The 27,451-nt window shown below is 42.6% G+C and overlaps 1 protein-coding gene across 3 annotated transcripts in view; it reads left to right on the top strand.

Annotated features, from left to right (window-relative positions):
* The first annotated feature begins 1,295 nt into the window (after nucleotides 1–1,295).
* The window catches only part of MYO1B (myosin IB), a 115,492-nt gene continuing 89,336 nt past the window's right edge, over nucleotides 1,296–27,451 (top strand). For 2 of the 3 annotated variants that reach the window (XM_062610004.1, XM_062610003.1), the window contains exon 1: nucleotides 17,679–17,819. In XM_062610004.1, coding sequence (XP_062465988.1) covers nucleotides 17,685–17,819 — 135 coding nt within the window. In that variant the 5' untranslated portion in view covers nucleotides 17,679–17,684. Of the gene's footprint in view, nucleotides 1,411–17,678; nucleotides 17,820–27,451 lie in introns of those variants that run through there. The other variant, XM_062610001.1, reaches the window with a different exon arrangement.

Here is a 27,451-nt window from a genome sequence, read left to right as displayed (position 1 = left end):
AATAAAATAGTGATGAGTTATGAATCAGTACTCACTATGAAATAACTAACGTGTTTTAACAAGAAGGGCTTTAAAAATGCATTTTGCATCTTCACTGCGTGTTTCTGATCATATTGAACCTGGCGATGTATGCTGCATTTCTTCCACATACTGTGCAGGGTTCTGGTGTGTGTGCAGCTGAGATCCTCTTCGCTGTTACCTGTCCAACACAGGGTTAGCTTGTAGTTGAGTTGAAGCTTCTTGTTGTTTAAAAACAACCCAGCTTGAAAAGAGCCTACTTTCAAACATGAAAAAAATAACAATGAGGCAACATGGAAGTTGGCTTATTAGGAAAAAGCACATGCGGTGAAACTCTTCATGGGGGGTATTTTGCTGTGTGAGTGTGGTCTGTAAACCTAAATACTGCCCTGTCTCAAATGGGGAGGTTTTGGGGGCTGGGGAGAAACCTCTGCTTACTTGCCCACAGACCCGGTTTCAAGCCAGAGAATGGCCACACAGTATGAACACAGCCCTTAGGGCTTTTCCTTTCTTTCCCTCTCTTTACACAATGGGGCAGTCGACCTACACTGTTGATGGTTTATGTGCTTATCAGGGGCAGGGCTGGGCAGATAAGATGCGTTACCCTGCTGTAAATACTTTTGGGTGCTTACATTTAAAATGCTGGCATGTTTTCAGGAGGTGCTGAAAACGACCTTGCAGGAATCCGGCTGGGGATGTTAGAAGTAGAATCATAGAATCAGCTAGGTTGGAAAAGACCTTTAAGATCATCAAGTCCAACCATTACCCCAGACTGCCCAGTCTACCACTAAAGCATGTCACTAAGGGCTACACGGTTTTGAACACTTCCAGGTACAGAAATTTCACCGCTTTCCTGGGCAGCCTGTTCCGATGCCTGATCATCCTTCCTGTGAAGAAATTATTCCTAGTATCCAATCTAAACCTCCCCTGGTGCAGCTCGAGGCCGTTTCCTCTTGCCCTATCACTCGTTACTTGGGTCAGGTTCTTCGGTTAGTTTCTGAAGGCTGAGGGTGAAGTGTGCAGGGGTAAGATTAACACCGTGCTAAGCCGCACGGGGAGGGGGGTAAGAATCCCTCACGGCTCACGGGACGGGAGGACTATGCGTGGAAGGGACCGGCACTGGCACCGGGCAGGACTGCGGGGCTGGGCTCCACCCAGGGGAGCCCGGGCAGCCCCGGGCGCAGGGAGCGGGGCCCGCCGGGCGGCGCTGCGGAGCCGGGTCCGGGACCGGGTCTGGGGCTGGCGGCGGCGCCTCCGCCCCTGCCGTGTGCGGCGGGGAGGGGCCGGGGCTGTGCCCCGCTCCGCGCCGCCTCGACAGGGCAGCGTCTGCCGGCGGCTCGGGGCGGGAGGCGGCTGCCTCGGCACGGCGGGCAGCGCCCTTGGGCGGCACAGGTATGTCTCCCCCGGCACCCACCCCTTGCCCGCACCGTCGGACCGGGCCCCTTTGTCCGGCGGGTCCGGCGGGTTGCGGGGCTGCGGAGCGGGACGGGACCCGCGGGGTGGGTCGGTGTCGGTGCTGCAGAGGTCTTGGGTTAACGGGGGCTCGGCGCCGCGTCCTTTGCAGTTAGGGGCGGTGGTGCCGGAGTGCTGGTGCCGAGCACGGGAACCCCGGCGCGTCCTGGGCGTCCCTTCCCGGGACAAACTGCGGCTTTGGGACGATGTACGGGCGCTGTGGCTTCGCTCAGCATCTGCTGAATGGCTGTGGGCTCTAGGCGTCTTATTGTAGGCATGAATGCTGGTGTGCACACACGCGGAGATGGTCCGGATCTTACCCTTTAAAACAAGGATGTGTGTGTGTGCATGCTTTTTCTGGAAAGAAAGGGACTGTGGCATCTGTTTCTTCTTGTCCGAAATAATTACCGTGTGTGCGCGGCTTTGCTTAATTCAAAAGTGCGGGCTCGGGTATGGGGAGAGGGGAGGACCGTGGGAAGAATGCTGGTAGCTCGGAGCAGGATGGTGAATTCTGCCGTCGAGTAACTCTGGGAGGAGAGACTTGAGGAAGGGCTTTCCAGGGCAGGGTCGTTGTCCCAGAGAGCTTCCCTCAGGGGACACTTGCTGTAGCCTCCGAAGTAAGACCGTCTGTGTGCACTTAGGGAGGCTGAGGCTGCCGGGATTCGGTGCAGGACATCTGCTGCCGCTGTGTTTTGGGAAGGGCATCCCTTTGTTCCTCGCAGCGGCCAGACTCCCTGTGCAACACAATGGCCGTCCCGGCAGGGCCACAGGCAGCGGGGCTGGTGATACTGTCACAAAGTGCATATAGGTGCAGTGTGCATTTCTCTTGCCCATGGTACCTATGTGTTCGTACCTCCGTGCACACACATGCTGTTTGTTTTTTTGAGTAATCGAAACATTTGCAGTTTCAGAGAGTGTGATTACATCAACTGCTATGTGTTTAATCTGGACCGCCATCCTAAAGGACAAGCATAATGTTAGTGAAATAAAGGCTAACTACTGTTATGTTGGAGAAACTAATTAAAACATATCCCGATCAGAAATTACCACTGGAAAATGTGTAAAGGTCAGGAAAAACGGCTGACTTTGCAATTTTTGTGTTGAATCATGAGTTTCCCATATCCGGCTGTCCTATTGTTAATTGTGAATTAAGGCTGGCAACAAGCTGCCCATCCTGGATGAATCATCACTTTGTCAAGCCCTGTGTCAAAAACAAGGCTTTCCCCAAAAGCACGCAGTGTGAGGGAACAGAAATAGTCTGACCCATCTGTTAAAGTAGAGTTCAGGGCTTGGCCACTTTTAAGCGTATTAAAGGTAACGGTGTTCTTCTCTTCATATGTTTTTGTTTCCAGTTGTCCCATGCTTGAGTCTGAGAGTGTCTCTAATTTAGTGCTTAAAGCAGTGCACTGCCTCTGCCTTGATTCTGTGTGAAGGTGTAATGGTTGGAGCATTCCCGTTATTTCCAGAATAACATACAGTGGTCACCACTCATGTCAGCGCTTACCCTCATGTAGCACTTACTGGCATGTTAGTTTACCACAAGTTCCCTCCTGTCCTTAGGAAAGAAGATGTTTCTGAAAACACCTACGTGGGGTTAGGGGGTGTATTTTATGTACATCTTAAAAGCTTCATGTGGGCACTGCAAACTGAGTGCTCAGAAAGGTGGAGATGAAAGAACTCCCAAAAGCATCTTAGATCACAAAAACTTGCCTTTTATTCTTTCCTTTTTTGTAAGAGGCCTGTTAAATTGTGTCTGTGGGGAGGATCTCTGAGGAAACAATGCCAGAGGACAAGTAGTTTAGTTTAGCTGTGTGTGTTGGCCCTCTCAAAAGTTGTGCAAGACTAGATGTGATTCCCCTTGGAAGGGAAATGTGCATTGCAAGCCTACTGGTGCTAATGGGGGAAGGGAAAATAAAAGTCTGGCAAATGAGAGGAGGAAGTGGGAGAGAGAAATTGGAAAATAAGCAAAGCCATAAATTTTTCCCACTGTAGACTCTTAAGAAACTGCTGGCAATGTACTGGAGATGCTCTGCCTCATGGAAGTGTCATGGACTTGCTTCACATGATCCTCTGAGATCATCTGGTTTCTCTGAGCTCTGTGGGAACAGAAATTCCTTGTGTTGGAGTTTGATCTCATCTTCCTTTGGCGGCAGCAGTACTAGCAGTGGCTTGGGAATCTGGGAGGAAGGTGAAGAAAGCACAAGTGGGATCATTTGGAGAACAGCTTAGTGCTTGTGTAGGCCAATCTGGACACTGCGTTTCCTCCTTTCACTTGCCCTATGTGGTCAGAGCTGGGACAAGCACTAACATACCCGCCAAAGTTAAGTGCTCTGTCAGTCTGCTAAGTGTATTTAAGTGCAGCTAACGTGTCAGACCACCGTATAAATCTTACCTTACATTTCTTTTATCGTTTTTACCGTGCTAATGAAGAATAAACTGAAATGGAAAATGGTGACTTGAGTGATGGTGTGCGTCAAGCCTGGGGAATTTCCTGAGTTTGATGAAAGACAAAAAGAAAAGCTTTCTTTTTTTCCTCCCTAATAGCGATTTACTTAGTTTTTTTACATTCTCACAGCCTTCTGAGTAGCTTCTCCTGTTTGTTGGGGGAATACTGGCACAGAATGGAGGAAGGCTGCAGTGGTGATGGTCAGCCCTTGAGTCTGTAACCTGATCCACAGCTTTTTCTCTTCAACTGGGAAAGGAAGTAACAGCTCCTGTTACACCCTTATGTAACCTCCCCATTCATATCCTCCAAAAAGGAGGAAATCAGAGCAGAGTTTCTGATATATAAACTAACATCAAGGCACGCTTTGTCATAAAGAAGCAGTAAAGAACAACATTTATCTTTTGTTTTGAAGTTCCTTGGGGAAAAGAAAAAGGTAGAAATAAAAGGTTTTTCTTTTGCACTGATGGAATAGTGGAAGGGGCTGCAACTCTTTGTCATACGCTGTGAGGCAGCTGTTAAGAAGGATACTGGAACTGCAACAAGGGTCTTTTTATGACTCTTTCCTGGTGTGTTTGAGCGTTAGTCTCAAAACGTTCACCCTTTACAGCTGTGCCCCAGTTTGCTTGTAGATTGTGAAAGCTTTGATCATTTGGTTTGTATGAGTCCAGATTTTGGTGTCTGAACAAAGTGTGGAGACCAGGATCTCTTCTTTCTTAGCTGCTGGACTTAAACTCCATCTCAGGGGAGAATGGTGAAGGAAGGGGAGTTTCTCAACTCTTGCCCAGGTACTTTCACATATATAAAACTATGTAAAAGAAGTATAGTAGGTGTTTCCCCCTTTGAATAGGAGAAGTACCTCTTCTCAGTGAGCAAATAAAGGACTTTCAGTGGCCCTGTCTGGGGTTTCCAGGTTCCATACCTCAGTAGGGACACTAACTCATTTCTACAGTTTCTCATCATTTTTGCCTTTGATTTCCTGCCAGGCTGTTTTTTTTTTCTCTAACCAAGTGGCTTCTAGTTCTTTACTTACCTCTTAGACCTGCCCCTCATCCTCTAGAAACCTCTGGTATATCATGCTTGTTGCAATCATACCCTGTATCTGAGAAGCAGGTAACTGTGAAATGTGTGGCTTGATTGTCAGGGACCCATCTGGCCTGTGACAGGCTCTTCTGGAGCAGAGCTTTTCTGTGTGACCATTTCCAGTGATTCCTGCCATTTTTGGTCCTTTGCTCTTTCTTTGAAGAAACCTGTTTTGAAACCAAGCAGTTTATATTGCCTTTTGCTTACCTTTCTTTGAAGTAACTGTAGAGTGTTTGGAGTTGCTGATTTCAGGCAAATATAGCATCCAGCTGCAATCCTAGAACCATCCAAATAGTCCTTTGCCATGAAAAGATCTAGTGGCATAGATTTTAGAGACAACTGTGCAGTCTTTTTGTCTCTCTCAACTCCTTGTTGCTGGGAAATTTCCCATTTGGTACCAGCAAGTAAACTTGTGTCAATTTCTTGTTCTATTTTAAGTCTGCTAGTGAAGTCACTGTGGCGATGGAAGTGTTTGAGTGGGAAAGACTGAAGTTTAAAACTGTAGTTTCAGAGACGAAGAATTATCAAGCCCCCTTTTCAGATGCAAACTCGTTGGGAGGACCTTCTGTGCAGAGATGTATCAGGTATAAGTGACCCCGAAGTCAGGATCCTTTCCAGTGGAAAACCTATGCACACACAAGTAACACACACTAATGCTCCAGCCTTTGGATTGAGAGCAATCAAGAGGTGGCCTCTAGCCTAAGTGTCCAGATTTAACATTTCAGCAAACAAGCTGAAGGCCCAAGATAAGGGATCCAATATCCAGAGTCCCAAGGAGTGAGAAATATTTACTGTCACAAAGATTTTCTCCTTTGCGGGGGGGGGGGGTGTATCATGGGGTTTCAGTAATTGCCTCGTCCCCAACATTGTGCTGCTCTGTCTCAGAATTGCTTTGGTGTGGGTGTACTAATAAACTTTGCCTTGTTCTCCCTGTCTTGTAGAGGCAACAGTCCTTACAGGAGTCTTGTACTAGCAGAAATCTTTATGTTGTTGGGCAAGAGGATGATGGAAAGGAAAGATACCAGGAAGAAAGAAAAAGCATATAGGAAGAGGAAAAAGAGGAGATATGAGAAGGGTTGGTGGGTGCTCTACTGTCAGCATTACATGCTGTAGATTTCTTTATTTTCTAAATATGGGCAGCAAGAAGAGACTCATTTTTCCCTGCTGTCAGCAGAAACCAGTTTTTAAAAGTTTGTGACCACAGCCTCGACAGCGTTGGTGCAAGTTTCCTGGGCCCACAAGTATGCTCTCTGTGTGTTCTCCAGACTGTCACTCTCTGCTTATCTTTTTCTGTATTTTTCCATGATTTGCGTAGTTTGTATGCTCTAATGTGCTACTGGGGGTACTTTGAATTAGGATTAAGAGTAATTAAACTGCAGGATTTACTATAATGGAAAGAGGTAGAGAGCAGTCGCATCCTGAAATGTTTCTACTCTTTCATATGTATTTTCTTTATGGAGTCTGTTCTTCCTCATGTCTACAAGAGCATACTGGTGTTTAGGTATCTTTGTAAACACTTGACCTTAAAGTAACCAGTTTTTATGCACAGTGGAGCATATGTAAAGTCCTGATGCTGTAGTTTAATCTTTTCCACTGACCTTTGAAAACCTGCACCTCAGAAGTGAAACGAGGAAACTGCTGGGTGAGGAAGTGTTGAATTCTGTGTCTTGGGAAAGCACAAGCAAAGGAAGTTGCACTTACTCACTGTATTTTAATGCTTTTGTGTTAAAACCATTTGTAGGACAGTTGAGGGTGTCCTTTTAGATCAAAGAGGTATCCTCAAAGTCCTTATTGCATAAGGACTCTTTGGATGGCACTGTAATGATAAATTAGTTCTTTTAAGAAGAGCTGTTGAAGGGAGTGAAGTTGGTATAAACCCTCTCCATTGTTCTTCTGCAGAAGCAAATAAGCAGCTTAACAGAGAGGCACTGGTGACCCTGTGTGAGAGATGAAGAGGTGCTGTTTCTTCTGGGAGCAGTTAACTGTCCACCAAATAGCTTTGCTAGAGCTTTATGTTTGAGGGTGGAGAAAAAACCTTTTTCTAGCAGAGCTCATGCTTACCTGATGTGGAAGGAGGAGCATCGGATAACTTGCAGCAGGAATACCAGCTGCTCTACCTTTTCATCAAGAGAGGCTTGGAGAGGTGAGCAGGAAGATGGAAGGGTTGAAAAGCAGATTATTTTGGGGAGTAGTTAAACCTACAAGTTAAACAAGTTAAACATATAGCTAAACCAGTAACCAACTGGTTACTTGAGTGTCTGGAAACCCTCCCTAGTTTTTACAGATGAGGATGGATCTGTGACTGATGGACCAGTCGGGCTTAGTTGTGCAGGGTAAGCTAGGGAAGTGCTGATTCCAGTTGAAACTTGGGAGAAGGACAAAGAGTAGTGGAGGGGGTGAAAATGAAAATGGATCCCTTTCTTTCTGAAGGAATATTCCTGATTGTGGTGAGGAAATATCACTGCCATGATGTACCAGGAATCATCTGGACAGCCTTGGTTAACCCTGCTCAGCAAAGCTGGGCTCAAATAGGAGTGGGAGCAGAAAAGGACTATTGGGATGGTCAAGGGGATGGGGAAGCTGCCAATAGGAAAAGGATCAATACTGGCTATGCTTTATTCAGAATGAGCACTGTAAGATGATCCGCTCTAAATATTTTCCTGTGAGGGAGAAAACACATTTAAATTTAAAACCAAACCAAAACCTCAGTAGCATTAGCACAAGGAACAAGAAGTGGATATTAACGGACCATGAATAATTGTAGGAAACACTGCCGGAACTATTTCTCATGAAACATTAGAAGGCTGAAAAATCTCACTCTGGAGTAATGCAGTGTAGTAATCATGATCGCATGATACAGTGGTTTTGGCTTGGGTCTCGGACATGCAGAACAGATATAGCTACTATTGCCATTGTTCAGTTCACAGATTGTGAGGCTGCGGGAGTTAAAAGGACTCTGGAGATTACCTTCAGTGATCAAAGAGTGCAAGGCTGTGTTAAAGTTCATTCCAGGAGAACATTTTCTGGCAAGCAAGGGTAGAGCTGGAGCTCCTCATACCTAACAGATTTCTGACACGGGGAAAGCTTGCCTGTATCTGATGTGAACAGATCTTTTTGCTTCTTAAAACTGCCAGGTGATAGTTCTCACTGAAACAAAGCGAGGAAAACTCAGTACCTGTAAGTGTATGTTGAATTAGCTGTGAGATGGGCTTTTTTCCTTCTGTGGGAGGGAGCTGGTTTCTACTGATGTTTTAGGAAAGTGTCCCTCTCTAAATGTGTGAAGTGTTACCATTTCATTTGGAAATGCCTCTGTTTATCATGCTAGATGTTAATAAAAACATTGCTGGTTTCTAACTTAATGAACATCTGGACAGGAGTGGCTCCTGTGCCTTGAAATGCAGCTTCTTGAACTGCTCCCGTTATCTGAGATATCTCTTAATAAGAGATACACAAAAATAGCTGGAGATACCTTAAATTAAAAATTGATGAGTTTTATCCTGTGATTTCAGGTGTCCTACTGAAAATGACTGTTAAGAATGGAAACGACAAAACTGGATATAGCTCAACACTTAAGAGAAGCAAACATGTCTAAACAGAACATGTAATTTATCTAAGCCTCCTCTGCCCTTTAATAGATGCTTTTTTTAGCTTGGGTTTAGGGCACCTATTGCTTCCTCTTCCTGCAACACTTCCATCCATTTTTTTTTTTTTTTATCCTCCCTCTCCTTCATTAAAAATGGCAGTGTTTTGCTGAAGAGAAATTGATGTGCAGAATAGACAGCAATGGCTTGTGGGGTGAAACCTTGCACTGTTCTGTTACCCTGGCAGCTAGTCCAGGGAGAAATGGGACTAGTCGAATCTGACTTCCTGCAGGTTTTTCTCTTGTGGTAGATTGACTTGCAAAGAAGCAATAATTTCCACTTGAAGCTTTTCTGCAGCTAGGGAATTTTGTGGAGCTGTTCTTCTGCAATGGCTCTGTGGTACTTAATAACTGGTTTGCTCTCCTTGCAACCCACGTCTCTGATGGGATGCTTATGCTTAGATCCCCTCTCCTGCCTGCTTTTACATGTGGAAAATTAGGTAATCTGTTGTCCTTTACTCCCGGGTCCTTTGAAATTCAGCATTAGGCATGTATGAGAGTGTAGACATGGAGACCAAGACATGTACAGCCAGTATGATTTGTCTTGTTTTTTTAAAACACTAGGCTATAGACATACCAAAAATATGTACAGATATTACAGGGAGCCCATCAGTGAGATTTTCAGGAGAGGGAAATTGCAACAGGCACCATTCAGGTGGTGTTCAAGTGTCTTCTTTTTCTTCTGTCTTAAATGGAAAAGGAAAGTGAAGGTGACAGTGTTCTCAGCCATGTAAATTTTATCTTCACCCAGATTTTTACTGCTTTGAACAGAATATGGGTGCATGGAAACTTGGACTTTGGTCTGTGGGCAACTCAGTGAGTGTGATGGTGGTGCCAGCTGCTCTAGGAATTAGAGGTGTACTCAGCTGTCATGGGTGTCTTGGTGGTGGGTGGTTAGGGGCACCAATGCGTCTTCTGGGATCTGGATTTCCTGATGCTCTTGATTAGCTTTGTGTTTTCTGTGCCTGGTTTAAGTCTGGTTCAGTGACTGCCATGGGGACATTCTGTGGCTGTTTTTCCTTCTGCTGTTGACAGCTGAGTGAAGCTGCGGTGTTACCGGTTCTGTTCTTTCATAGTCTGCATATCTCCAAGGCTTATCACTGACTGCTTAACATGCAATGCACACAAGTATTTGAAGAGAAGATTAGCATGTCCTCTAGTATTTTAACCCTGTAGTATCAAGATGTCTCTTCATACTCACCTCACTGATGCAATATAAATGGATGTTCACTTCAGTTGCCCTGCTGCAAGCAGATTTCTTTCACCTGTGTCAGGGATATGTGGTTTATGTGCTGTCTGAAGGAAAGTGAGCCTTGCTCTCTGCCCACATGCTTGTGTGGATGGGAAGGTAAAAATCCTGTTATAATGAGAGTATAAATGAAAGATCTATCTTACAGCTGATTGCTGGATGGCTCCCAGAGGAGTGAAACCTCAGTTGAAAGAAATGTTTAGACTTTGTGAAGGCTGGTTGATTTTAAGTGGTGTTTTGTGAGGATCTTCTACCAGGGGCTCTTTTGAAAGCAGGCTCTGGTGTGGTAGCAAGCTACTGGTGTGTGACATATAACAAACAAAGAAGATCCCCCAAAACAAATAAGCACTACCTTGGTTTTTGTGCCCCTGTTCTGCAAGAGCTATGCAAACAACCTTTGGATTGGGCTGGATCCCCAGTAATTGGCAGAAAACTTAAGCGGCAGCTTGAAAGATGAAGGTAATGAGTTTAAAAGGGCAACCCCTGCTTAGCGGAGTTGGGATATCCAGTAGTAAAAGCTAATTTTTGTGGGTTTTTTGTTGTGTTTTATTTATTTTTTTATTTTTTTTTATTTTTTTTTAAAGAATGAGGGTGTTTTCTTTGTGTTCATGTTCTGTACTGCCAAAAAATTATGTCTGAAGAGCACTCTCAGTCTGAAATCTAGTCTTTGGTTTAGGGGAAGAAGGCAGGACCTTTGACAACTTCTGGTTTTGCAGTCCATTTCACTAGTTTTCAAAAAGATTCCAGAGAATCTTAGCAAGGTATGTGCCAAAAAGAGACCCCCCCTTACTGCTGAGTGATTCATCCCTTTCTGTAAATGGGGACCTGGGGTGGTTATAAAGCTCTGTGGTTAGGCAGTGACTAAGAAAAGCCTAAAAGTAAAAAAACACCATGGATCCTGTTTCTGCTGAGTCAGTGGGAATTTAACCAGAATTTTGGATTGCCGACAGCCTTGTTAGTGAAGAGCTATTGCCGGATGCATTGAGGCTGCCCAAGGTGTTCTCCCCATTAAAAAGAAGTAATTTTTAAGACAGAAAAAAAAAAAGGAAAAAAATGAATCAGGCTCCATCAGAAAAGGCTTCCCCACATCTATAATCTTTGAAGCCTGCCAATAGAATCCAAAATGTAAAGGAATTTTTGCAGGTAGAAAATGGAGTATCAAATGTCTTTTAATGATTTTAAGGCTGTGTTTTAGCAGGTGCCTTAGCAACGGTGAAGGACCCAGATGTTTTCCCCCAAACCTGGTGTGACTGTATGACCAACCTAGATGAGGTAAAGCAAGGCTGCAGGTTGACTTAGGAAATAGATCAGCCCCTGAGCGCAATTACTGGTGGCAGTTACTCTGTTGTGGTTGCAAAATAATTACTAGAAGTAATTTGAAAACCTGTACTGCTGGGATTATAAAGCAGAAACAGTAGAATAGATACACCCCATGGTGTCTTACAGCAGGTAATATCCGTGCTAATGTTATTCTAACTAGTATGCAAAAGTAGCAGAAAATAGCCTTAGAGAAATGCTAACACAACTCCTCACTCCTTTGCCCATGCTCATCAATTAGTCTTTTATTAGGGAGGAGGAGGAGGGTGAAGCTGTATCTCCTGCATGCATGGCTCAGGTTATTTTGGCTTTGCGGTGAGGTACCGTGCATTTTTTATGTGGTATGAGAGTGGTGCATAGTCTCGTCATGAAGGTATGAACAGAGACATGGAAGAGGCATTTCACTTTTGTGGGGTTAATGATGATTAATTACTGCTTAATGTAGATTGTAACCAAATTGATGTAAAAATAAGAAACCCAGCCAAAACTCTCAACAACCGCCCCCCAAACCAGCCCAAAGATACTCTCCCCCTTAACAACCCCCCCAAAACCCTCAAAAAACAACCACCAAAGCTCTCTCCTCTGCATTTATAAAGGCCTGAGCCCTGTTAATGAAGAAAACTTCAGCCACTGTTTATGTCAGTAGGAGATAATGTCCCAGAGAACAGTCTGTACACCTCCTAGTGAAATCTAATTATTACGCTGTCAGTTATTCTAAACTGGAGCTAAGCCTCTGTTGTTAAACTACTAAAAGATGACATTGCTTCATGTGGCTGCAGCTGTTTGCTGAGCAGTACTTCAAGTGGACTGTTTCTTTCTTGAAAATTACCAAATCTTTGGCTAAATGTGTGGCATTGGGTAGCAAGAGCCAGCGGAGCATTTGTTCCTGCCATGGAATTCTGCTGGACAAATGTTCTGTCATCTGAATTGCAGTCAGTGGTGCACAACTGTCCTAATCTGATGTTGCTAAAGGGCCGTTCCCATTTAGCTGGGGCTGAATGCAAACATTCCTGCAGTCTAATACAAATATAGCCCATAATGCCACATTTTCATCTGAAATTCACTGAAGCTGTTTGTTGTGAGGTACTCAAGGAATCTAGTGCATGTTTGATGCCTACAGAAAATAAAGAGAAATTGCACAAGGCTCTCAAACAATGCTGATTTCCTGGTAGGTAAGATGTGAGAAATGTTAACTAATTCAAAGCCCCAAATAATAAACCTTTTCGTATTGGAACACACTGATTTGTTCAATAGGACTGTGGGAGCAAAAGGAATTCAGAAGATATTCAGACATCGGCCTTTCCAAGGGGAAAGATGGAGATTCAGAGGAAGCATTTTAGTTCTTTAAGCTGTTGCAGTATCTATTAACATTCCTTCCTGCAGGCTGTCTCTCAGGTGTCTCAAGTCCACATTCTTGCAGGAAGAAATCATGAGCTGTAACACTGTGCTGCTTTATGGTGCTTGTTTCTTCACCATGTTGATGGTGACAGAGCAACTTCTGTGAGCTGGGCAGGAGGAGGGTGCAGGTGTTCCTAACAGGCAGCAGATAGGAAATGCCAGGTACATTGCTCCCCTGTAGCATCTGAAGACTAAAATGTTAGGGGGTCTGGAGGGAAAGCAAAGATTTCCTTTGGATGGTATCAGTGTTTTTTTCATACGTGCTGATGTAGGGAAATCTAGCCATGTGTAACAGTTCAGCACTGTAATAGTTCAGCTGCACAAATGTTCCCAATGAACTTGCGCCTTCTGTGCATCAGTCAGAGGCCAGAGATGTATGGAGGTCGCTAGGCAGCAGAAGAGGATGACTCTAAACCCTGCTTCTTGTTAAATTTGTACTAAGGCTTGTCATAAGTGGTACAGGATGGCTGTAGTCCCTTTTGCTTTTGTTTGGTTCATGTAATGACAGGCCCTTCCTAGCTGCTTTTTTGCAGCAGTGGCCTGACAGTGTCTCCGCTCTGTGTGGGTTGATTGCTCCCTGGCAGAGAAAAAAGGGAGTGAGTGGGCAAGTGTAATTGCAGCCTGTTGGGGGTTTGGGATCAGACCTGGAACATGGAATCAGTTTGAACTCTGCTATTGATTTACTGATAGTGCAGGTTGCCCCTGTGAAATCTTAGCAAAGAAAAAGGTGGTTATTTTCTACAATGAGTTTGTGGTAGTGAAGCAAAAGGCTTGTTTGTTTGTTTGTTTGTTTTTAATAGTCAAAGCTAGAAGCATATATTGGGTACATCTGTTGTGTCAATTTTGATGGTAGGGAAATTGCCGTTTTGCTACAATGCCACAAAAGAAAAACAAGCTACCTCTGCAGTGAATGGTAATTCCAATGCAGCAAATGCAAACGTGTGCTAAGGACTGCACATCTGTAGGAAGATGCTGACAGTTGTTGCTGTTTTACTGTATGAGGCTGTTGTGGAAAACCTTGGATAATTCTCTAACATGCTGTATGCCAGTAATGGGGTATTACTTCATTTCCCGCTTAGAGAATGTGGGAACTTAATTGTACAAGGCTTTTGGGGTTTTGACTATTCTCTGTATCATCTTCTATTTATAGTTTTTGTTAGCTCTTGTTTCAGGTTGGCCAATGGTGAGGCTGCTCTGGCTGTGGAATAGCGGAATTGTTAATTTGCCATCCTTGTGGCTAAGAGAGACAAGAAAGTTTTAGATTTAGCTGAACTATCTGAATGGCAATCCCAGGCCTTGCAAGTAGTAGATACAACTGTCTGTGTTTCAAAATGCTACGTGTAGTGTGGGAGCGTGTGGATAAAAGCATTTTACAGACTTAGCATGCTCCTCCCGAGCATGTTGTCCAACATAAAAACAGATCAAGCTGTGAAAGATTGCTGAATAATATGTTTTCATTTTTCTGGGAACGGAAATGTGTTGAAAGTTTTCTCACTCCATTGAATTAATGCCTAGATAGGAGACCAAAGTGAGGAAGAACAGATTTGACAAATGGAGAGCAGGGAGATGTTCTGAAATGCTGCCGATGTTTGCTCTGGGGATAAGAAGGGTAAATGTGGGAGAAGACTTAAGTGGGTGTGGAAGAGATCAGGGAATGTTTGAGGAAGAATATGACTGGCAGACTGCAAGTGTTACAAGAATTTTGGGATTTTTGCTGAGCTAATTTGTTGCTATATTAATAATTTGCAGCTGCAATCTTCATACAACACTCATTTTCCTTGATGTCAACAGAATGAGACATTGCAGTCACAAGAGCAAGGTAGTAGGTAAATTGGGGGAGTACTGCTTATATTTTGAGGCTATTCTTTATTGACTTTCCAGTTTGAAATTACAGCAGAGTGCAAATGGAGCCTAACAGCAGTACTTCCATCCACCTTCCCCTATTCAGCAGTCTTTGTTTGAAAATCACTAAAGGTGTCCTTGTTTTAAAGGACACAGCCCGTTCTGGTTCTTTCCTGGAACCTGATTTCCTGTTTGCCAGTGTTTGCTCTCTCACCAGCACAGCTGTGGTTTCAATCCTTACTGATCTCTAATGCACTGAGAGCGTGTTTTGGTCCCATTCCTCTCATGCTTCTGGTTCTTGAAATGATTCTTGAGAAACATTCATCTTTTTAAAGGTGCATGGATACAAGCATAGGTAGAAGCCACTTACTTTTATGTCTTACTGTCCAAATGGTGGTGGTCACGTTGTCACCAGCACTGGTGGGAAAGGATTTTCAGCTGCAAGGCATCCTTGAGTATATGGCAAATACAAATACTTGGACATGGATTTGCATTCAGTTTCTGAGCTTAGTGGCATATTGCTGAAATCTTGACTAAAGTTTAATCTTGCAATGTAGCAAAGGTTTGTTTTTTATTTTTTTTCTGGTAATGCTGTTTTTTGAGGTTTTTTTTAGCAGCTACTTTTAAAATTGTTATTTGCTGTTTTGAAAGTGCTGTATATATTCATCTAATAATACTTCTAAGAGATGAAATTCTATTATTGATTAAATTACATCTAGTTGCTTAATGTATGTTTAAACATGGTTGGCTTTTCTTAACAGTGCTTTTTTCCCCACTTGTTACCTCAGATAGACCATCAAATTATCCCACAAGTTTGCTGGATTTCCCTTTGCTGTTTGCTAAGACAGAGCGGGGTTTATGATTGCATTCATAGCACAAAGTGGGGGCTAACAACATTGGTATGGCAGAATACTCTTAAATCATGCGTCAGTGTATGAGACAGTCTTTAATGAATATTTTGTAATGGCTAAGCTATTGCAAATATCAGTGTTAAATGAGGTGTCTAGGCATATTGTGAGCTATGTTTCTAATATTTTCTAGCTTGCAAGTTAATGGAAATATTTCAACCATAGTATGATGTTAAATTATTGTGGGAAAAAGCAAGTTGAAAATTAACCTTTGAGCATAAAATGGAACTTTTCAAATGTATTGGTAAATTAATATTTGTATACAACTTTCTGATCCAGCTTTTAGTAGTAGCTATAGTGTCTTTGTGCACCTTTTCTGCAAAATATGCCTCTGATTTTTGGAATAAGTGTATACTCTTTATGGGTTTGGCTGCTCTTGCTCTTGAAATTCCCAAGCAGTGATGCATGAAGTGTGGTAGGTGGTATGTAATTTCACAGTGGTAGATGAGTTAGAACTTAAATTTTAGGCTGAAATTGCCCATATTAGGATTTTTATGTTGTCTCTTTTTTGTTTGTTTTTGGCTACAAACCCAAAATTTAATAAGTTCCATACTTAAGAAGGAGCATTCAAAAATTTTTTGAGCATTAGTTGGTGTATAGGAAGTAATTAGGTCATTGAAACAAGACCGATAGTTTAAAGCATGGGTCTTAATGGGATGCAGAAGTTGAAGATACCTCTGAAAAGATTTTGTGAATGCTTAAAATTTTTTTTGTGAACTTTTAAGAATAGAAGTATCTTTTTCTACAAAAAATATTTGTCCAGTGTTTTTGTTTAAAATAAAAGCTCCCTTGTTTGTTTAGCAGAGTTGACTCAGCTTTGGTTGGTTACCAGAGTTCAGCACTGTTTTTGCATTTCCATGTGAATTTCTAGTAATTCCCAGGCTTGGTTCAGGTTTGGGGGGTCTTGTTGTATCACTTCCATTAGCTGCCTGTGGAGCTGTGTTTCTCTTCGTTGAATTTGGAAAAACATCAAACACAACTTAAGTCTTGACCTCATATCTCTCAAATGCCACTCACTGCTCAAAAAATGAAATAACGTAGTAAAGCGGTGGCTGTGGACAGAAGCAAAAGATAAAAGGCTTTGCTTGGTTAAAATTAGTTATGTGATGGGTAGCTACTATGGCAAGTTAAGGCTGATTGTATGAGGTATTTTTACGGTGCTTTGAGAAACAAGAACAAATATTTAGAATTAAAATAATGCTGCAGTGATAGGGGGAGAGGGGACAGCCTGATAGCATTTCATAGCTGGGAGGTTGCAGCTGACCTGTGAAGTTCTGCTGTTGTTCTGTGTAGCTGTGCGGTAGCTGGTTCTTGGTTTTTGTTGTTAGCAAAGTTGTTCTCTCATCTGTGGTTCCCCGTTTGCAGGCCAGCAGTGCTAGTACAGCCATTTTTCAGTCTTCTCGTGAAAGCTGAAAGCAGTAACTGTGTGCCTGGAGTTCTTGAGGAGCTTTGTTAATCGTCCCTAGCCTTTGTATTGGGAGGATAAAAGGCTGGGAGGATCAAATAGGTGTTAAGTTTTGGCCTGACCTTGACTTCTTTGTCTGAATTACTTGGTGCCTTTGTTTGATCCTGGTCCCCTGTTTAAGCCCAGCTTCCTTTTTGCAACTCCAGTTATAGTGATGCAGAGTCTCCACTTGTCACTGGATTGTTGCTGCCCAACAAAAATGCTCCCTTAAGCAATAAAATTAAAAATAAATCCACAACTTAATTGTGTCTGGTTAGGAAATGAAGTCATTTGATAGCCTTGCATAACCAAGAGCAGTAGTGTACTGGAATATAGGCACTCCTAGTGTACAGGGTTTATGAATTACGATAAAAGAGTGTGGTTTTTGTCTCTGAGTGGGTTCACTTGGTTTCCATGTAAAACTTGATAGAGTTGAAGAAAAGCAAGTAAGGGTGAGAAAAAAATTCAGATTAGGGCATTGAGAAATTGAAACCCTAATTTGATAAACTGGAGATGTTGATGCAGCTCTTGGTAAAACTTGGGTTTGTGTACACTTGAACACTGTAATGATGTAGTCCAAAAAATCTGGATGTGGTGCCCACTGGAATCTTCATTCCTGTTTCTTGCAGTTTCATATTTAATGTATGATGGACTAGAAGGCATTGTTGACTCTTAGAAGTTAAAGTTTTGGAATTTTGTGTACTATCTGGGTAGACTGAATGACTTTGAGAATGTTCCTTGGAAAAATGGTTTCAAAGTAGTATCATTCAATGGGTTTTTCACTTGTATTCTTCAAATAGTGTTACTGGATAATGCCTGTGAATAATTAGAATAATTTTGAGCTAACTTCACTCTTTGTCTTTTTCTTGTTTCTTTCTTTGCAGGAGAAAATGGCCAAAATGGAGGTCAAAATGTCACTTTTAGATGACATGATAGGGGTGGGGGATATGGTTCTTTTAGAGCCGCTTAATGAAGATTCGTTCATCAATAATCTGAAAAAGCGCTTTGACCACAATGAAGTATATGTAAGTATATGTTAACAAATAGCATCCTGTGAGCAGCTATGTTGTAATTATTAAAATATGTGTTTGTTTATAAGGATACACATAGACTGAATGTCTGAACATAATCTATTATATTAGGGACATTTTTAACCTTTCTTTTGCTGCAGTCTTTCCTGTACTGTATTGTTTGCATTTGATCTTTTCTATCTGGGATATTTTTTCTTTTTCCCCTTGCACAATGTGGTGCACCTCTGATTTTCATAAAAAAACAGTTCCAGAACTGATGATGACAGTAACTTTGATAGTCCTATTGTCAGGGGACATCACAGTTACAAATAATTCACTTTACAGGGAAGGCACTGCCAGGATGTTCGAGCAGGTTGATGATGAAACAATACATGCTTGGAATATGCTTGGGCTAGCTTATAAGTTGCCTGCTATCTTGGACTTGCAGAAAAAAAAAGTGTTTATTAGAATGGTTGGACTTTAAAGTAGAAACAGTGATTTTGGCTATATGTGGAAGTAATCAAAATCTTCAGGCATATTAATCTAGGAGTGATGATAAGTAGGAGAGATGTTGTGAACTGACAGTTGAAACACGCAGGGAATGAAGAGACAAACTAATTCCAGTGAAGCCTTTCATTTCCTGCTTCATCTTTGTTCCATTTTTGTGAAAATGTCCTCAGTATTGCATCTGTTGTACTGCTGAGGCTGTGAGAACTTGATGATTTGTAGGCTTCCAAGACTGCTGGTGAAAGATAAGTCTTTTAAGAGTAAAGTTGAAATAGTTAAGCCAGACCATAGCTACGATCTGCAAGTGATTGTCTGCAGCTTACTACAATCAAATACATGTGTTCTGTACTTAATTATAACTTAGCCCACCCCCCCCCCCCCCCTTTTAATTTTCATTGTGTCTGTATTTTTCCTTCATGCTAAGCATTTGAACCTTCATGGCTTCATTCTACTTTTCCATCTTCCAGTATGGGAGGATTGTGTCATTTTTGTTTACTACTTCTGTCCCTTAGTTATAGTCTGTGCTTCTGTACTTCTGCTATTCATGGTTTGCTGTGTCTTTCTGCTAGAGTAATGTTCTCTTTCCTGTAGGCATTAGCTTGGAAATGTGCAGTTACGTCTATCAGCTATTGTATAACCTCCACCTCCTTAAGTTTGGGCTGACAAAATAAGACAAAGACTCTCAGTATCCCTTAAAACCTTGTTGGGGAAGAAACCAAAATGATCTGTATTTGTAAAGTTTGCTTCCATAGCGGTTAAAACCCCAACACATTGGTACCTGTGAGAGTTACATTTCCAAACATTTGTGGCTTCGATTTTCCTTGTGGCTTGAAGATGCGGTCTGGTCCCTCTTGATAGCCCCTGGATGTTCATACAGGCAGGTAGATACGAGGGTCCCCTGCTGCTCTTTTGTCTTGCTTTTGGCAAGTTTTCCATTGTCAACAGCTGCAGTGGCTGCCTGTTGTGCGATTCAGAGGGTTTCTTTAGTCAGTGGCTTGTATGATTAACCCCAGTTTTAGGGTTAACTATATTCCTGATACCTACAGTAAAAGTGAGTGTTACTGAATCATCTCATTCCACTTCACTTCAAGAAAATATGAAGGAGAAGAAAAGGAAAGGGAAGTATTTGCCCAGAGATTGAAGAAGACAATCTCTACCTTGCCCACTCTTTGGGTCATATTTGAAAGTTCCGTTTAAATCATTAAGGATACAAACCTATTTTGTGAGGTTACACTAGACTACACAGTCTCTTAGAAATATTGCTGTAAGTCATGCGGGAGTGGATTTCTCATGGTGTTTTGTTTTATTTTTTTCCCATTGTAAATTACTATGGATTGCAAAGTATTTAGTTACATGTTTCTATTTAATTTAGGCTGGATAGCTTTTTCTTGAAATAAATCAGTTTGAATGACAAATGGCTAATCTGGTTTATTTTTATCTGTTATTAAGTGCTAGGCTGACAACCATGTTCAAACACACAGTTGCTTGAGACAGTGACAGTGAAGCATGTTATTCCCCCCTGGTTCTGATTCAGCTGGGCCTGGCACTGACATGCAGTGTAATTAGCTGCATTATGTGCTTTGGCAGGTGATACCAGGTGTCACACTTCTTTTGCAGTGTAAGATCCTTTGCCTTGCAGGTGGGAAAGCCTAGTACTTAAATGTGCTCTTTTGAGAGGTGTGAACTGTTGCCAGAACCAAAGGAGGTTTTTTCGTGGTATAGTTTTTGGTTAGTTTCTTTTTCTTTTCTTTCTTTCCTAAATCATTCTGGTGTAGTTTGTTGCACCATCATTTACCCTTTTTATCTCCAAGGTTTTTTGATCAGGAGTTGTTCGTTTGGGTTTTTTTTTAAGGTCTTTCAAGTACTGGTTGTGAATCCACACTATGAAGGCAAAATATTGTCAATCTTTCCAAGTATGAAAGCATTCACTACATCAATGGTGGAAAGAAATGTTTATGTCTGTGCCACATGATGCTAGTTTGTGATCCTGCATGGTGTTATTTACTAAATCACTTGAGGAACTTTATCTCCTTTTCCTACCAGCTGAGTTCTGCTGCCCTGCAAATTTCACGCCACTGTTGTGTATTGTAGAAGACTTTTTTAAAGTTGGAATGGTGCTCACAGTAACAACCACGTTAATTTTCAACTGCAAACTCTTCTCCTTATTGCAACCCACTCTCTTCTCCCCAGACTTTACTCATGAAAACTACACTTTCAGTTTCTGTTTCTAGACTCAGATGGGCACAATAAAGCCTTTGTTCCATTTGGAAGTAACGTTTGTTTTACTGTGTAAAATTCATAGTTTCAATGCTATCTTGGGGCAACCAGATTGGACTGTTAAAGTGCTACTGTTGGTGTGTAACAAAGACTGCAGATTTCTTAAGCTCTAACAAGCTACATACACAAGCTGACCTCTTAGGATGCTTTCCAAGAGCAGTAGGAATGGGTTTGTCTTTTTACGGCTCAGTTGTTGGGTTAAGTTCAGTTCTTATGTCGATGCTGCATTGTAGGCATTGCCAGAAGTTGTGTCAAAGTTTAAAAAACTGCATCAAACTGAAGCCATATGAATGAATTGAAATGTTTCTACAGCAGTAAACCAGGGCTTACTCAACATCAAATTCTAAGCAGTTTCCTGTAGACTGCTAGCCATATCTGTGCTACATATGTTAGTTTTAAAATGGAGTTGCAGTTATAACCTTCAAAAGGGTTTGATGTGAGGAGTGAGTTCTGTTAGCTTTGAAAATGCTGTAATGTTGGCCAGACATTGCATATATGTGTAGCCTGTCTTTATAGGTAAACCAACAAAGGGGGCTTATAAGAAAGATGGGGACAAACTTTTCAGTAATAGGTAATAGTATGATAGGTAATAGTTTTAAACTAAAAGGAGGTGGATTTAGACTAGATACAAGGAAGAAACTTTTACAATCAGGCTGGCAAAACACTGGAACAGGTTACCTAGAGAGATGGTAGATGCCCCATCCCTGGAAACATTCAATGTCAGGTTGGACAGGGCTCTGTTAAAGATGGCCCTGCTCATTGCAAGGGGTTGTACTAGGTGACCTTTGAAGGTCCGTTCCAACCCAAACCATTCAATGAGATGTGAGAGTCAGATCGAGCCATCAGTGAACAGTGCCAAGTCTCTCCCTGTAGTCAAAGATGACAAGGCTTGTTCCAATGGAAGAAAATACAATTTTTGTCTTTTCCAGTCTCTTTCATAGTAGTAATGTTTGATGCTGGATGTTTGATGTTGGAGATCCTAATGCCAGGTCCATTTACCCCTTTGAAATTCCAGATCTTCTCTGTAGGAGCTCCTTTTTGTGAGAGCATTGAGAGCTGGATCTCCTGACAGCCCTCTTGTACCATCCTGGGTATAGTCGCTGTAAACCCTTCAAGAAAAATAGCAAAGTTTCATGCCATGGTGCAAACAGAGCAATAAGTGTACTCCAAACAGTTAGAGGACAGACTACAGCTTGGTTACCTGTTGTTCAATTTCACGTGTATTTGATGGAAAGTTTAATGGACTTGGGTGTTGGGTTGCATACCAGAGCGCAAAGCTGTGCCTATAAAAATAAGCATGGAGGCTGGTGGAGCTGGAGCTAGGCCAGATATTCTACTAAAGACCATCAGATTCTGCAGTAATCTCATGCTGAGTGGCTTTGGGGGGGAGGGCTCACTGAGTAACACGCATGTGTTAATTGGAAATGGGAATCTTGGAGTTTAGTCATGTCTGGAAACGTGTGGGGTATGTCTGACCAAGAAAAATCTCATTAGAAGGCTGTGATTGTTTATTATATTCTTTTTGCAACTCTTAAACTTTTCATTGATGAAATCTGCATCACTTTTCACAGAAGTTCTCCAAATATCACTTACAAAAGTGTGAGGGCTCTTCTGTAACTTTACAAAGCAAAACGTGGCTCATGGGCAATGCAGTTAGCAAGCAGAAAACACCCACAATGCTGATTATTTGAAGGTTCCAGGGAGCAGTTTGTGCGGTTAAAATGCGTGACCCAGAGACTGCATGGAAAACTTCAAATACATTCATAACATGCAGTTTGTGTGTGACTGATGAATTTTGACTCGTTCTGTTGAACTCCCTCCCTGAACTTTTTATTTTTTAATTATTTTTTTTTTTTTAAGTTGGCAGAAATGTGGTGAGCCAATCCAGCTCAGCAGCTATTTCTCATTTGTATTTTGGGATGCTGACAAATGGGAGGGGGGGCATCTGTGTCTATATGTGTATTTACAGTGACTCATGAAGGGTAGAGTTTTGGGATAAATTGTAGTGCATGTACCAGTCTGAAACTCATTTTGGTGTTGGGTTTGTTGCTTTGTGGGGCTTGTAGAAGCAGCAAGGGAGGCATTGAGGAGTCTGGAGGGAAGCGGAGCTGCGTAGGCTTACGGGAGTCAGCCTTTAAAGGCCAGACACAGCTTTATTCTGCTGCCCTGCACATTTTTTCCCTGCAGTTATGTTGTTTCTTGAAGTCTTCCCAAATTTGCAGAGGTCAACATTTTGTTCCTTACAACAAAATGTTTGTTTGCTTTTCTTGTTCTTACAACAAAACAGAATCTGTCTGATGTCAGCGTTTAATTTGTGTGTGGAGTTTGTGGGCTGCTTTGGGCAGGAACAGTCTTATGGTATTGAACACATGTTGTTTTATCACCGAGACATTAAATATTTGGCATTCCAGTGTGATAACTCAGTGTTACCTGTTTGAGGTAGCAACCTTGTGGCTGCCTTCTGGTGGTGTGGCTGTTGTGATGTGCTTGTTTTACAGACTGAGCTGCTTCCTGTTGATATCTGGTGCGTTAATATTTTAGGAGTAGCCTTTTTGTTTCTGACTTGACCTTATTCCACTATTTCTGTCTGTATTATTGATTCATCCCTTTTTCAGCTACCTTTATAGTATTTGTGAGTTCACTGAATTGCTGTCAAGTGTAGTGGCTTTGTTCCTACTGCACTCACACCTGGCACTGCAGATGCTGCATTTGGAGGAAGAGGGTGGCAAAAAAATTGTGGCGAATGAGACCAATTGCTTTGGTTTGCATCAGCCTTGTTTGTCTGTCAGTCTGTATAGCTTCATTGCTGTTGTGAAGAACTGAGTTTTGTGATATTGGGAGGATGTAAATGGAGCATGCTGGGAAAATCATTTGTTGTAATATGATTAAATGATTGTTGAGGTTCAGTTTTATTCTCAACTTTATTACCTTCTCATGTCAGCATGATCATGTTGGTCTGTAGTATGTTGCTTCTGAAAACAGTTGGAGTCCTTTGCTGGGTTTTGAAGAGGGCTGTTGTTCCCTGTAGTTTTGGGTATGCCCTAGCTGCATGCGTGCCTGTTGGTATCAGGTCTGTGCCTTTGCAGAAGAGTCTATCCCCCTGCCAGACCCAGCCGTGCTCTCTTGTGCTTCAGTGTATTCACTTGTGTTTGTTCAGTGAGTCCAGCCTGGACTGCTGGTCTTCCTTTGGGAGCTTGACATGAGTTGCAGGTGTCTGAGTCATTTCTTAGAGGCAGGATGGTTTAAAAGCAGCCATCTGTCTGCCTGTGATGGGAGCCCAGGGGACCAGTGCTTCCTCCGATCTCCTTCTCATCCTCCCTCTGGGATTGCCTGTGTTGTTCTGAGCTATTTTCCCATCAGTGCCTCAACATTTTCCCTCTTTGAGGGAAGCTACTGAGTTGTAGTAATAATATTGTTGCAGCTGCCACAGGCTAGGACCTTGAAGCCTGCTGCTTCTCCTTCAGATGTGAAGAAGGGCTTGTGTGCCCAAGGCACATCTTTTTCCGGGATAGCTCGTGATCTGAGAAGTGGTATTCTGCCTCCCTGTAAATCTTGCTTTGCTTGTTATCTAGGTAGATATCTTGTTGCTCCTCTGGCCATTCTCATCAGCCAGCTCAGGTTGAGCAAACTTCTTGACTTGCTCGGAGTTAGGAGTAAAGATTTTCATAGCCAGCAGGTTGGCTGCTGTGCACCTTGAAGTGCCTCGTGGGAGGAGAGTTACTTTTCTCAAGGCAGGGCTTTGTTTCACATCCTTTCTGTACAGCTCCCACAATTCTGAGCATAGTGTTTGAGACACTTGTTTGTAGGCTGTATGCAGTATCTGTATAAGGGAGTAAGAAAACATTAGGGATCATGGAAAGTTGTATGCATGTTGTGGGCTGTCTGTTGGGATCTTCTCATTCCTACACACTTTCGTTTTTTGCCTGTGACGTGACACTTTGAAAGAAGAGAGGTGATACAGGAAATGCCTCCTGTAGGGCCCCAGGGACTGTTACGGTGTTGGCTCTGCTGCAGAATGCTGTGAAGAAATCTTCGCTGAGGTGATGATGACATTTTGGGCATTCACTGGTGGTTTCAGTGTATGTTACGTGAAATAAAAACAGAAAAGGAAGATTAATGAAAGATTAGAAAACAACAGAAACAAGAGTGTCCAAGTGCTGTAAAAACATGGTTTTCACCCTGAAGAGCAAGTCTTGGCTGCAGGATGGCAGGAGCCTCTTTTCCCTGCCTTCCTCCCCATTTTATTCATGCAGAATAGCGAAACATTTCTGAATGAGTGCTCTTGCTAATGTTTTCACCCATGGGTTCTTGGCATAGATGCTATCCAGTCTCCAACTACTGTTTGCTTATAATAACAAGGTTTTATCTTTTGAGAAAAGAGCAAGTACTGACATTCTGGAGTATTCAAATGCCGTCTTAGTCAGTGTCTGCTTTGGGTTGACTTCCTTATCACTTACTTTGTAGGTTTTCTATGTAACTTCATCCTGTGTAGGAATTTTATTTGTTTGTATAAAAACATCCCAATGTAGTCAGAGGGGTGGATGGCTGAGATGATTAATCTGTTTCTTTAATAACAACATTAGAGTCTGACATAATGATCTCGAGGTTAGCAGCAATATTCACTGAGCTGTGGAGATTTCTATGCCCTCAAGAATCTCGGAAGAGAAACCTCATAACCTGTGCACATGCATCCCCTTTAAGTACTCATTTCAACTTGCCGCGTGGGTGTCTCTCTCTGGGAAATGACCTGCCCTTACTTCAGGGCTTGGATCTAAAGCAGGTTACAGTGTGATTAAGGGCTTGATCGTGGCTGGCGTGAGTTACCTGTAGCTTGTTCAGACTGCTGCTGTTTGCACAGGGACTTGCAGGATCAAGCCCATGTTGAATAATAATTTAGCAGAAAGTATATTGTCCGTGTCATGATTGTTTGCTCTGGGATATAGATACATGCTTCTGCCTTTGTGTTACCTGTTTGAGCTTTATTTCTTATGTCATTATATCAGCCATCAACGCATTTAGTAGAGGACTGAGATACACTAATGTTGAATTTTGTCCCCTCTAGCAGGAAGATGGTTTTGCTTGAACTGTGGATACTGTTGCCTCAGTTTCTTCTTTTCCTCGATTTCTATATTTTTCTTTCTTTTTCCTAGATCTGTTCTTCCCTTCTGAGTTTCAGGAACTCATCCAATGCTCGTCTGTGTAGTGTTCTTTACAGTCTTTACTGTCTTGTGCAGGTTTTACAAGGCTGTCTATCATGATTAATAAGTGCATTAAGTGCATACAATAGCTACCAGGATTTGGGTTATTTTTATTGCAACATACAGACTTTGCCCACTTTATTTCTGGGGCTTAAATGCAACGTCCGGGAGGGTGGTCTTGAGCCAGAGTTTTAGTCATCATGGGGAACAGGCTGTGTTTGTTCAGACATTAAGTATTATATTTCTTCGCATGATTAGAAAGGACTCCATCCAAACTAGAGTGAAAAATAGTATCAAGGAGAAGGAGAGGTTGCTCCATATATATATGTATATATATATGGAGAGAGAAAGACTGCTTATGAGGGTCTGGTTTGTATTTTCAGTTTACTGCAGACTAGCTTTTGGAAAAATAACATTGGCCTCACAGTGAGGGGGTTGGAAACAGGCTTTCTTGTCTGTACAACTCGCTGATTACTGTGCCCTCTTTAGAGCTGATCAGGAACTTTGCAGAGATGCTGTATTTGCTGGAAAATATGAATGAGAGGAGACAAAACATGGAAGTTTCTTTTGCTAGCTAAGGATTAGTGTTGTGATGCTGTGTTAATCAAACCTTTACTGGATATGGGAAAATGCACACAGAGGCTCCTGTTTGAGGAAACTTTGTTAGTTCCTGTTGTTTCCACTTGATCATTGCTGTTTGGGATCCTGGGCTTGTGCTGTGCCTGCATAGTTGCTTGCAGATGGTACCCAGAAGCTCGACTTGTGCTTCCAGCTCACTGAAGCACAAGGAGCATTAGCCCAGTATTGGCTCAAGGCAAAGTGCAGCTGCACAGCTTGGATCACAGGTAGAGTCTATTTTGTATGTGCTGTCATGCCCCTGGAGTATGGCAGGGTGAAATCATAGAATCATAGAATAGTTAGGGTTGGAAAGGACCTTAAGATCATTGAGTTCCAACCCCCCTGCCATGGGCAGGGACACCTCACACTAAGCCATGCCACCCAAGACTTCATCCAACCTGGCCTTGAACACCGCCAGGGATGGAGCATTCACAACTTCCCTGGGTGACCCATTCCAGTGCCTCACCACCTTCACAGTAAAGAACTTCTTTCTTATACCCAATCTATACTTCCCCTCCTTAAGTTTTAACCCATTACCCTTTGTCCTGTCACCACAGTCCCTAATGAAGAGTCCCTCCCCAGCATAGGCCTCCTTCAGATACTGGAAGGCTGCTATGAGGTCTCCATGCAGCCTTCTCTTCTCCAGGCTGAACAGCCCCAACTTTCTCAGCCTGTCTTCATACAGGAGGTGCTCCAGTCCCCTGATCATCCTTGTGGCCCTCCTCTGGACTTGTTCCAACAGCTCCATGTCCTTTTTATGTTGAGGACACCAGAACTGCACACAATATTTCAGGTGAGGTCTCACAAGAGCAGAGGTGAGGGGCAGGATCACCTTCTTCAACCTGCTGGTCATGCTCCTTTTGATGCAGCCCAGGATACGGTTGGCTTTCTGGGCTGCAAGTGCACACTGAAGCCGGCTCATGTTCATTTTCTCGTCGACCAACACCCCCAAGTCCTTCTCTGCAGGGCTGCTCTGAATCTCTTCTCTGCCCAACCTGTAGCTGTGCCTGGGATCGCTCCGACCCAGGTGTAGGACCTTGCACTTGT

Source organism: Pezoporus occidentalis, unplaced genomic scaffold, assembly GCF_034315485.1.
Source record: "Pezoporus occidentalis ecotype Australia unplaced genomic scaffold, CSIRO_AGI_Poc_V1 ctg143, whole genome shotgun sequence".
In the NCBI taxonomy this organism is placed as follows: Eukaryota; Metazoa; Chordata; class Aves; order Psittaciformes; family Psittacidae; genus Pezoporus; species Pezoporus occidentalis.
Note: the sequence above shows the minus strand (reverse complement) of the source record. Positions and strands in the feature narration are given on the sequence as shown.